Below are 12,389 nucleotides of genomic sequence, written 5' to 3'. Positions count from 1 at the left end.
TTTTTTTCAAAACCACCAATGCCAAGTAAATCAGCGTCGCCTTGTGTGTGGAGATAATAAGACACAGACACTGGGTACTGAAGAGTCTAACCCACTCATTGATTCAACAGCTGTCCTCACACGTTGCTAATTCAGTTTTACTCATTTTTTCTCTCGTAAAAAGCACAGGATGTAGAAGATAGAAATGGAAAGAAATTCTGAGAAAGTGTGAGAGTGGTTTGTAGACACTTAGTCAAAAAATGCTCTCAGATGATACTTACACATACTATTTCTCTTATTTCTCTAAGGGTGCTTGCTGATAAACATGTTTTTGTTTTTTTTTGCTCCTGCAGAAGAGGCTTCACTAAAAGAAACCAGAGATGTGTTGAAAGATGCTATACATGTTGTAGTGAAAAGGCCTGCTTAGAGCTCATCTGATAAAAATGATAATTTGATATATTTATTTGGTTTTGTTCAGACTGCCTCTTAAAACCGCTAATTTTTACAATTTACAATTCCCTGTTAAGGACAGATTTATGGTGTTTACTTGTTTCCATGGTGCCATTTAAGTGTTATTAAAAAATAAAAAAATGGCGAGCAAATCATTAGTTCTTTGAAACTTTCTGCATTCATGTTTGCACGGTATGGCACAATGCCTCTCAGCTAGCTGGATCTGAGTTTGTTTTCCTTTGTAGATGCTGCCCTAGATGCTGCCTATACAGCCCGTTTTGTGCTTGCCTTATTGCAATAAAGAAATTAACCCATAATTGACCCAAAAATGAAGCTGTATCCACTCTAGTTGAACCAAAGGTCAGTTTATTGTTGTCTTAACCCTCCTGTTGTCCTTGGGTCAAATTTGACCCGCTTTAAAAACTGTCTATATCTGAAAAATGGATTTTGTTTTAACCAAATTACCACAAAAAATGGATTGGATTCCATACAACGCTCTTGGCAAATACATTTGATCACTTTCATTCCTGACTAAACTCATCTGTACGTTCCTCTGAACTTAAATATTAGTCAAACTAATTCATAATGTCTGCTTTTTTAACTTAAAAATAGGTATAATTCTATATAAATGAGGGTTATTCCAAAAAGTAATGTAAAACTAGTGGTAGTAAGGTGGTGTTATTAAAAACTAAAAACAGGTCTGAAAAAGGGACAAAAATGTCAATTTTTTGTCCCTTTTTGACCCGGGAGGACTTAAATGTTGAGAGAAACAAATAAATACCTAATTGGGTCACGTGATTAAAGATGGTTTCAGTTGAAGCATCTGTTTACATCACTTATATAAATCAGTGACGTGATTAACCATTATCCAATAAATGAGACACAAATATCACCATCAAGTCCACTGATGCACATTTAAATTTATCAGCGGCAAATAGAATAATTGACGCTTCAGTTAGCAGACATTTTCAGCTGATGTCATGGTGACGTCAAGTCCTATATTCCCTCTTTTTTGCCTCTGATAATGTCTCTTTCTGTGTAAGCGTAGCCTACTTGTATCAATCATGTTGTTGGGATAATTCAGAGAATTATAGAGGGAAAAGACAGTCCCTACAAGCAAACCATTCCATTTTACGGTCGGGGTTAAACATTATTTGGCTTTCCTGCGTGTGAGGCATTTTTACATTTATGTTTGTGTACAGATTGAACAAAGGAGACATGGCATGTCAATCAGAAAGTTTTAGTTCAATTCCCTTTCAATTACATTTTATTTACAGTGTCAAATTTAGAGGTGACTTTTGACAGAGCCAGGTTAACCCTAGTCTATATGCTAACGTAAGCTAACTTTCTCTAAGCTGTAGCTTCATATTTAGCATCACACATACAGGCATGAGAGTGTTATAAAGCTTGACATTTATCGCCCCACCCCCTACTTTTCACGGCAACCCGTCCGCACACCTGCTCTCCAAACTATGTTTGTTACATAACACAGGTGAGAAGTTATGAATGCACAAGGCCGCACGACATATGAGTTATTTTCTCCAAAAATCTGCAAGAAGCTACCAATCCACAGATTTTCAGTGAAAAACCAAGGTAGAAAAAGCCAAGAATACGGAGTACATAATGTTTGGGGTGACCAAAAGCACCAAGGATTGTCTTTTCTGCAGAGAGAGTTGGAGATAAATAAGTAATTTTTTTAACGATGTTCTGACACTTTGTCTTTGTCTAACGCTGCGGGATTTGGACTTGCAGTAAGGTCCACAAAATTAAACCAGCTGGATATCTCTTGGCGCATCTCAGATTGCGTTACCGAAAATTCACACATATTCAGACGTAGAGAGCAACGATTTGACTCGGATCTGGGGCTTTTGGCTGTGATCTCCACAAACTGATGGCGAGGTAAAAATCAGGGCTAAAATGTGTGACAATGGGCCAGAATGCACAATACCATGACCCTGAAACTGAAGCAGGTAAAATGTCACCATTGATTTTATTATTTACACCTGTGCTTTTCCTACTGTGACAAGCAAAAATGCCTCCTATGAAAAAACTCCTATATTCTCACCTGTCCATAGAGCATGGAGTTTATATAGGCTTGATGTTATCTGGATTACAGTAAATATACCCTAAATATGCCAATTATGGCTAACTGTTCTCATATGTCCATCAAAGGAATGATCAACATTGTTATAGGAATATTATAAATCATCAGGCCTATTCCCACCCATTCTTTTCCTGAAGACTTCAGTTTACTTTGCACATATTGTGTAAAAGGCTGGAAAAGGTCCGGTCTCTTGCAAGGATCATCCCCTACTGTCAGATTTCCTTTTTCTCTGTTCAGACTTAATCTTTCGAAGCACACCCAGCCGGGTCTTTACACACGCTCCTTCCCCAAGCTGCTGAATTACCTTTTCATTTAATCTTTGAATCATCACAATCAAAAGGATTTTTTTTTCTAATTTTTTGGGATTCAGAGGTTTGAGTAATGATCTATTTAATGATGATCTATTAATGAAGTATTTTAAGTATATATTATTCTCTATGAATGTGTGGTCCAATGGGATTTAGCACATCAGCCAAAAACAACCAAAAGGCAACCAGGAGGTGCTTAACAACAGACAATATATGCACACACAGGCCTCTGAAAACACACTGCATACATCTACTGGATTTCCGTGCAAGCATATTGGCCCCGCATTTCATCCAAATTGACAAATATAAATCATAACATGCAATTCAATTAATTAATTCATGCAAGAGTTTGACAGCATAATGTCTGCCAGACCTTTTCAATAAAGTGATTCTCCCATATAACAAAGCTGTAAACATAGTAAATAGACAAATTCAGATTTTTTTTCTCACATTGACAAGGCTAACATACTGATTTTTGGCGGCTATAATGTTCACCTTGTTCAGTGTCTTAGTTTAGCATGTTAGCATACTACCACTGGCTAATTAGTTCAAAAACAACATGTTGCTCAGGTTAACAGGAACGTCCACTTTGCAGGTGTTGGAGAAATTTAAATTATGACCTGATGATGGGGCTTGAGGTCAGGGGATCACCAAAGTTATGACGATATATTCTCTGGAGACCATATCTATCTGCACCAAAATGAATAGATCCACCCATTAGTTGTCAAAAAAAGTCAACCTCATGGCGGTACTGGAAAAAAATTTTTAGGGCATTACAAAAGTCAGAAGGTTTCATCCTCTGGGGATCATGAATGAAACTAGATGTCATGGCAATCTATCTATTAGCTGTTAAGATATTTTTGACGTCAGCCCGTCTTTGTTACACAAGGTGGAATGTAATAAGAGAAGGAACACAAACAGAATTTCTCACATTCTGTTCCTGCCAAAGGTATTGTTTAGCTGTCAAAGCTTTTCTGCCATCAATAGGAAGCTGGTAAACATCACGCCTCAATCTATACTCCATCTTAAAGAATTATCAGAAATGGAGAAATGGAGAATGGAGCAACTTTTACCACTAAAAGCTGTAGTCCAGCAATCAATGATGTGGTCTAACAGAGCTCCAGCTGTTCCCTACTAAGTAATCCATTCTTAAGGAGGAGTATTCTTTTAAAGGCTGCTCGCTGCTTTGACAGATGAGAATGGCCACAATGAGCTGGCTCTCCATCACCAGGAGAGAAGCGGAGGCAGAGGACCGCCTCACAACTGACAGACAATTGCCCGACCACCAGGCAGTTGCTTGGACTGACAATGTTCGATATTTTAAAGATGGTGGTCGATGTTAGAACCTCTAAATGATACACAATGTCCTCTGGGGCATCCCTTTAATACATCTCACTACAGAGCATGAGGCTCAGGGTTACACCGCATCCCTCTGCTCTATGTCTGTACTGTCTGGACTTCAGCTGTACAAAACACGTGTTAATGGATGAATATCTGCAAGACTTTGTTTCATTTAGGCCCAGTGTTTCAAACTCAGTTCAGTGGGATTGTATGTCCACTGCAAGGATTTAATGTATTTTAGTGATCTTATGAACTGCTCGTCATAGCTTAACACTGGTACTGAAAGTCAAAAATCTCTGGAAATAAAATCATGGGACACATGAAGTGAAAAGCAGACAAGCTTTAACAATAAATGCAATGGCTTATTGGCAGCGTCCTGCACACTTTTTTTCACATATGTTTGTCTTTGACTATTTGCAATTACTCATGGAGCTACTATCCCCTTCCGTGATCTATCCACAACATTGTTATCTTTCACTGCTACTTATAATATGTTTACTCATCCTGATGAATTCAATTACATTTTTTTCAGAGGAAATTACTGCGGGGTTGGCTCAGCCTGCCAGAGGTCAGCACTAACTGTGAATACTAAAACTACTCCCCCAAACACATTACACAGCCTATTACCTGCTGCTTTTTACCCAGCACTCTCCGACCCTACACAAGCCTTCCTACGGCCACAGATGAAATGCTTTCTAGATGGGATGTGGCGTCGAGAAGAGGGGAAGAGAGCCGGAGCTGTCCCTGGTCCTAATCGTTTCAGAGAGCCATCCCCACTGCTGCCGTGAGACACGCCAGTCCTGATTAGAGAGGTGCGTACATGGCCAGGCAGAGCGTGAAAGGTGTGGAAAGGAGGCTTGGCCTAAGGGAGGCAAACCACAACTCTGTTTTCAGCGGACGACTGCTGGGATTGATTAGGTGCAAGGCCAAAGGCACAGCAGGTAGTAGTGAGCCAGCGACGTACTGCCTTGACAAGGTGGTAGACATCGCTACATTTAGGGTTTTGCTAGAGGGGTGCTCTTCCCTTAGAATAAATTAAATGTGTATACCCTCGCCCAGTTTCCCAGAGTCCATTGTCCTCTCGACTGGAAGCCCTGCCTCAGTCCTGTGCTCTGGAAGGGAGATTTCATAAATAGAGCCGGTCTGGGTGCCCGCCTCCGATCCAGAGGAAATTTCTCTCCTTTGTCGAGGATACATGTTGACAATTCCGTTGTAAATGTGTTACTTTAAGTCTCTGAAGAGATAATTGCATGGAGACAGAACACAGGCTGTTGGAGAAAACCTCTCACATTATTTTCTAAACACAATAGCCCATTTCAAGTCTCTCAAATCTGTCAAAACAAATAAATATTCAGGTTGGAAAATGCTTTCAGGATATAAAAAAAGTAGTGTTTTATTTCTTGTTGCAATGTTGTGTTTTTGGCTATTAAGGATTGGGTCGCTAAACTCTAAGAATCCTAATCTCAGGTTGTTCCTGATCATTGCTCATTGATTTTTTTTGGTTACTACTCGTAATTTTATACACTGTAATCTTGTTGTAACTATTACTGTATTTTATTTTTTATTTTATATATCACCTGCATGAACAGGCTCAAATTTACCCGGGATGAGAGCTTGGAAAAAATGTTCCAAACAAAATGCAAAGTATGTTGCATACAACTCTCTACAGTCATAACATATTATATGTCAGTGTGTAAACAGTAATTTCCTTGCATAGGAATTAGAAAGTGACACTTTATTGATTTATGGTCATGTAATATTGCTTCTTTGATTAATGGCCAAGTAGCCAATCCTGTCACTGACTTCTGAGGGCATATTATAACAGTGAGTATGATGTCGGTGTTGACGGGTTTTCATTCAGAGAAAAAATATAGTGTACTGTATGTTGAAATGAATAATAAATATACAGTATGCTAACACGGCCTTCTATTAGGAAAAAGAAAATGAAAAAGCCTATTTACATGTTCTCAATGCTGGAGAACAGGATAAGCTCTGCTAATTAGTTTACCCCAATACAAGGACACTAAAATGTTCAATTACTCTGGGGCAAACAAACGCCAACCACACTCATCTCGGATTCTCCCCGAAGATAGAATAAAATGAAAAATGTTCAATAAAACAGGAAGGAGGAAAGAGAACCTGACAGAGAAACTGCTTATAAAAACACCTATTTTACTATTCATAAAACATGCTGGTTGCCCTCATTTTTTAAAGCTGATGCTGCAATTTGACCACACAGCAAGAAACCATGTGTCTGACCACTTTCTGTGCTCCACATCTGAATTTGAATACTGAACTGCAGATTTAGCTGAAGTACAGCCTGATTTTAGTGAGAGCACCAGATTTCATTTTCTATAGGGTGAAACCAGCTGTTGGAGAATCAGTCCAAGAAAAACAGTGATGAAATCCAAAATGATCCTTGGAAAAATACTCCTTTCTTTTGACAAATAAAGCTCCAGATTTTTAAGGAAGGCAATGACTCAAATTAGGATGCATAGAACATTCTCACGGAGCGAGAGAGGCATTTGCACATGAAGAGTTGAAAATGAGTCGCATTCAGCCAAGCTGTGAGCTCCACCTAGGAGGCAGTGAAAGAGACCGAGACAGGCACAGAGAGGGGCTGAGGCAGGCAGGCGCCAAGCCTTGAAGAGGGGCGTTCTGGCATAATGACTCTCATTTACCATTGACAGGCCTTGGGAAAGTTAAACTAATTATGACAGCACACAGATGCTGAATAGCCCTTGATGAAGTTAATCACTGGCAATCCAACAAACAGGTGTCGAATGATTTCTGTTACCACCCCTGGAATTATGGGATGTTCCAATTTTTCAAGCGCATCGCTCAAAGCAACAATATACCCTAAAGTCTGCTGTATTCTTCCTGTGATCCTGGCACATTTCATGATCATTTATGAACATGAACAACACCCCCTAATGCTGGAAAACAGAAAACTAGTGTCAAACGGGGACATTCGGTATTGAGTTGAATGAGCGCACACACACACAATTAACATTCACTGTAGTAGCAGGTGTCAATATAAAAGCGGGCCCGCAGAAATGTTCACACTCAGTGTTCAGTTTCTCAATTAATATTAGTTTTGCAGTTTTAATATGCACCGCTTCCAATACTAACCTAAAGTCAAGAATAATACAGCAGGATATTAGAGTTTGTTTTGTCCTTTTCATGTTAGGGTCATAGACTTAAAAAGGGTAACGTCTCCATGAGAAATGGATGCAAAATGGGTGTTTTATACAATCCAAATTGCAACATGACATAATAATAACCAATAACATGTCGGATATTGTCAGTCTACTGTTGTACAATCCAATGTGAACAAAGACAAATTATTTTGTGTTCTGAAACAACAAAGACAGACAAAATTCACAATACACATTGTTGAAACCAATAGCGGCATGTCAAGGAAGGCTGTCAACCAGGAGGAGATCATAACTCGTTTTAATGAGCGTTAGGATACATAAAACATCCCTTTCTCCGACTCCCAGATCGCTGCAGATCATTTTTAACAGGCGGAGATAATGTGTAAGCATAAAGATAATAGGCTCAGCTGAATGACATTATATTGTGTAAAACTTCAATTTCCGCATCGAGGCCAACAAAAACTCGCCACACTGAATGGATGCGTGATCAGCTATTAACTATCCGACCATCTAACTGTCAGGATTTTACCAGACATACTCATTTAAATACCAAAAATGAATTATTATTTAGTTGCTTTGTAAAGAATGAATCGGAAATGAGCATAAATACCACAGTGAGAGATGTTTAAGCCAAAGTGCGTAGATTCAGTGCACTGATTTTTTTCACCGTGATTAGTAATGTTTCTATAATGTTTCTTGTAGAAACTGGGAAGATAGATCAATTTCTGACTCAACCCAGGGCTATAAAAGTAATAGTTACATTATTTCAACGTGCTTTATATTAGAAATAGAGAGGTATCATAGCATTTGATTGATACCTGTTCTGACAAGTTCAAGCTGTCGCCTTTAGGTTGTCTATCCAAGTAAATGTTCATAACAAGTTGTGTCACGTTGTTGCTCGGAGATTCGCGCTGAGATAATTGAAGGCCTGTAGCGTTCTTATGTTGAGCACTTGTTGCAATTTGGTAACCGTATCCTCAAAACACTTGCTGGTTGCTGTGCATAGACAGCTCCATTTATCACACTACACACTGAGTGAGCTCCATTTGTATTTTAATTTTTAAATATTAATCCCTTTATCCCAGGATGAAGATGGAACACATAACTGATTTTCAGAGTCACAAACCACTTGACCTGTATCTTTGGCATGTCGGAAATGTAAATGTGAGGAGACCATGCAAACTCCACGCAGAACTACTGAGTCAATATTCCTGATCCTCAGAACATAGGTAAAGGCTGGAGGACAAACTAAATAAAAAATGCCTCATGAAAAGCATGGGACCGATTTAGGGGCTGTCCATTTTATTAAAGGTGTACATCAAGAACAAAGAGGTTCTAGTCGTATTTTTTTATGATCCTCCTTCAAACCGTTTTCCCAAATGACCTCTTACTAATGGGGGAAACCAATTCAAAGGGATATAAAGACTGAATTCGACAAAAGAAGAAAGGAAATTAAACAGGGGGATGTTTTTCACTCTGGATATATATTTTCCTTTGCGGGAGTCATCCCAAAGGGATTAATAAAGCTAAGTCTAAGTCTATCAACATGGATGAAGATATCCATGAATGTTGATATACTGTGACAACCCTATACATGACCTGCACAGTACAGGGGTAGAGTTTAAAAAACAAAAACATAATCAGCTATTAGAAATTATTGCAAGTCACTATCTATGTATTTGTGTACTGAATTTGCACAGTAAATAGAAAGTGTAAGGTTCACTTGGATGTAAAAGAAAAATACCCCATTAGTTGTTATTATTATCATTAGCATATTACTTTGATGACCCTACACCAATAATTAAGTTACATTTATTACTGAAAATTGCCTTTTATTACACAAAAATGTGAATTTGCACACCGCAGATGGAAAATGATTTCCCAATTTTGCAAAATGTCGAGTTCCTGTGCTTATGGCAATGAAAAGTGAAATGAATGGGTCTATTCCCTGGTAATTGACTGAAACACGTTCACAACGACAGGATGTGCAACCAATGAAGGATTAAGACCTCTCCTAAATGAAAACCTCAGCGGTTCCGTACATGTGTGCACATTCAAAACTTCCAACAATGGAAAAACATTGCAGCACGAGAATTACAAATAATAACAGCCAGCCTCGGAGAATTTACTACGGCGTGAACATTTGCTGAAGAAGTGACGGCAGAGAATTGACTAATGGAAGCTGTAAAATTTTATTTTGCTCTAAAAATAGCACATTGTGCATTTTTCATCTCCCCCAGCAGTGAGCGAGCAGTGCAGGTGTGTTCTTGTGATGTGTTCAATGGTGACTCTGAAAACCCATTTAAAAATACATGCATCTCTCCACTTATAAGCACTACTGTACAGTGTTTGTTTACTCAAACAACTAAATCAAAAAATTGTTTTCAGAGGTGCTGGGTTGTACCGCAAATAACTGGATTCACAATCTGCTTATTTGGTTGTGAAATTATGGATTGAAGGCAAGCTGCACCTTTCCTCCACAAGATATCCATCAGCAGATGTTTTGTTGATAGTGTAAAATATTGTTTCAGGCACTGGTCCAGAATTGGTTTTGGATGGGATGAGACGAAATAACTGAAACAGCCCAGGCAATGTGAAATTATTTCACAATTATTGCATTGTTTAGTAATCACTTGTCCCTTATAAATGTATTCATTTTCAGAATAAAACAGACAGCTTTTATATAACGCTTCATCAAAAGAAGAAGAAAATAATTCAGTTTGCTGTCATGTATTCTACATAATGCTGAATGACTGGCTGAATTAACTCTGTGTGTGTGTGTGTGTGTGTGTGTGTGTGTGTGTGTGTGTGTGTGTGTGTGTGTGTGTGTGTGTGTGTGTGTGTGTGTGTGTGTGTTTGCTGTCCTGTTTATAGAAAAACTGCAAATTCTCACTTTACTTTGACTATGTAATCAACATGTAATCCTGCTCAGATGAATAAGTACAGTAGAGTAAATATGTATGTATGTCTCAATGCTGAGAATTGCAGTGGCTGCTGATTTAGTTTGCCTTATTTAAAAGTCATTACTGGTATGCTGCATACTGAACAAACTGTCTATGCATGCACTACTGGGCTAATGTCTCTGCCCAACTGGTTGACAAAGAAGAGATATAGATCACACACCGCAGAAGGAGGGGGGTGCCGGGTTAAAAGTAAAACTGTGCAGACACGCTGAAACACAGGTAGACCAACAGCATGCATAGTTAGAATGATAAAGAGGGGCGACGCACAGTGGAGAAATAATTAGGACAAGGCCATTGTGCATGAATCTGTTGCAGCTTCCCACAAGCACTCAACTGTGTCAAACAGCTTGGTCAATAATCTTCAGCAATTCCTGCGGATTAGAGTCTTATTACTGAGCACCGTCTGTCACACAGACCTCGGTGCCCACAACAAGTCACTTCCTGACAGTACACTCCGGATTTCAACTAATAAGATACATCTCACTGTGAAATCTATGACATTAAGGCGGAATATGATCCAGAATAGGGTTAATTAGTTAATGTCTATGGAAGTTTTCATGCCAAATGTGTGTGTGTGTTGTGTGTGTGGTGTGTGTTTGTGTGTGTGTTGTGTGTGTGTGTGTGTGTGGTGTGTGTGTGTGTGTGTGTGTGTTGTTTGTGTGTGTGTGTGTGTGTGTGTGTGCGTGTGTGTGTGTGTGCGTGTGTGTTCGTGTAGTTAGAGCTATCTAAAGAGGTTCTATAAGTTGTGATGGACGGTAAAGTGTTATGTTGTAACTGACTGGTAAACTAATTTTAACCAGGATCAAAATGTGAGGATCTATAACTTCTAATTAGCTATACTCTGTGTGCAGTATGGAGCCACTGTAAAGATCGTTTTATTTTAATATTTAAGTTATTTCTGTAGTTTAAGAAAAAAAAAAAGTAGCAGTTTATAATGTGTGCAGATAATTAATGGGGATATGTTTGTAGTCTGCAACTTTTAAACCAGCAATATTGTGGCTTCTTTAGCTTGATTGTGAATATTATTTTCACAACTAATTGGAAAGTTAACATGAAATATATCGTTCTGCAAACACTCCATACAGTACACACTTGTAGATTTGACAGAGGTGAACCCGGAGTCACTGCGCAGCACTCAGCTCTCCCCTCGCCTCTTACACTTTGACATAAGGAAAAGAAGAAGTGCAACGGAACAATCCCCACAAAGTGCGTGCCAAAAAAACAACAACAAGTTCTTACCTTGTCCATGTACGTTGACCACGGCAGCCCCGAGAACCAAAAGCGCGAGGAGGGTCTTGCATTGGCAGTCTTGTCTCATACACATGTCTACTGAAGTCGGGGTCGTGCTTCGCGTCGCTACAGAACACGTCCTTGTGTTAAAAAAGAATACTTCCAGGGGGAAAAAAGAAACTAAACAAAGCGAGAATTCAAACGTCTGCGAAGCACAAACGGAGCCGTGCGGTTTGCCGTTGCACTTCCTCTATAATTCGCGGAGTGAAGACAATCGAGAATTATCAAGTGAAACGCGAAGGTCCCTTTTTAATTTGGACGCTCTGTAAGCGGATTCCTGTCTGTGTGAGAAGGCGGCAGCCGAGGCTTCAGCACCGCGGACAGCTCCTAGCGTCAGCTGCTGGAACAGCCTCCTCGAAGTCAATTGGTGGGGGGGCGAGGGGGGCAACACTGTGCTCCCTGCGTTTCCCTTGAATTTGAATCCTTTCCATTCTTTGAGTTATTTTTAAAAGCACAGCCATCTTTTAAACATATTTTCTTATTACACAGTTTTCTATTTCCATTAGTATTTCATTTTGTCATTATCAGGTTTAAAAATGTAATACATTTATTTATTTATTTTTCATAGTTGTGCCAATCCAGTGCTGCTGTAGTGGCTCAGTTATGATGAGCATCAACAAACAGTGCACGTTTTTAATTTGTAGTCTTATTAAGATCAGAATGTCTTTTTTAAGCTAGACCTGTGCTGAATAGAACATAATATGGACAAGAACAACAAGACATTTGCAGCAAACACACAGTTTACACACACAGACACACGCACACACACACACACACACAAACACACACACACACA

General features: G+C 39.1%; 1 protein-coding gene across 5 annotated transcripts in view; it reads right to left on the bottom strand.

Moving 5' to 3' along the window:
- The window catches only part of LOC116700421 (seizure protein 6 homolog), a 93,208-nt gene extending 81,310 nt beyond the window's left edge, over positions 1-11,898 (bottom strand). For all 5 annotated transcript variants that reach the window (XR_004334648.1, XM_032533566.1, XM_032533567.1 and 2 more), the window contains exon 1: positions 11,543-11,898. Coding sequence is in view for 4 of the 5 variants with exons in the window: in XM_032533566.1 (XP_032389457.1) it covers positions 11,543-11,627 (85 nt within the window). In the remaining variant the exon portion in view is untranslated. The remainder of the gene's footprint in view (positions 1-11,542) is intronic.
- Between the last annotated feature and the right edge of the window lie 491 nt (positions 11,899-12,389).

The sequence above is a fragment of the Etheostoma spectabile genome, chromosome 13, assembly GCF_008692095.1.
Source record: "Etheostoma spectabile isolate EspeVRDwgs_2016 chromosome 13, UIUC_Espe_1.0, whole genome shotgun sequence".
NCBI lineage: Eukaryota > Metazoa > Chordata > Actinopteri > Perciformes > Percidae > Etheostoma > Etheostoma spectabile.
Note: the sequence above shows the minus strand (reverse complement) of the source record. Positions and strands in the feature narration are given on the sequence as shown.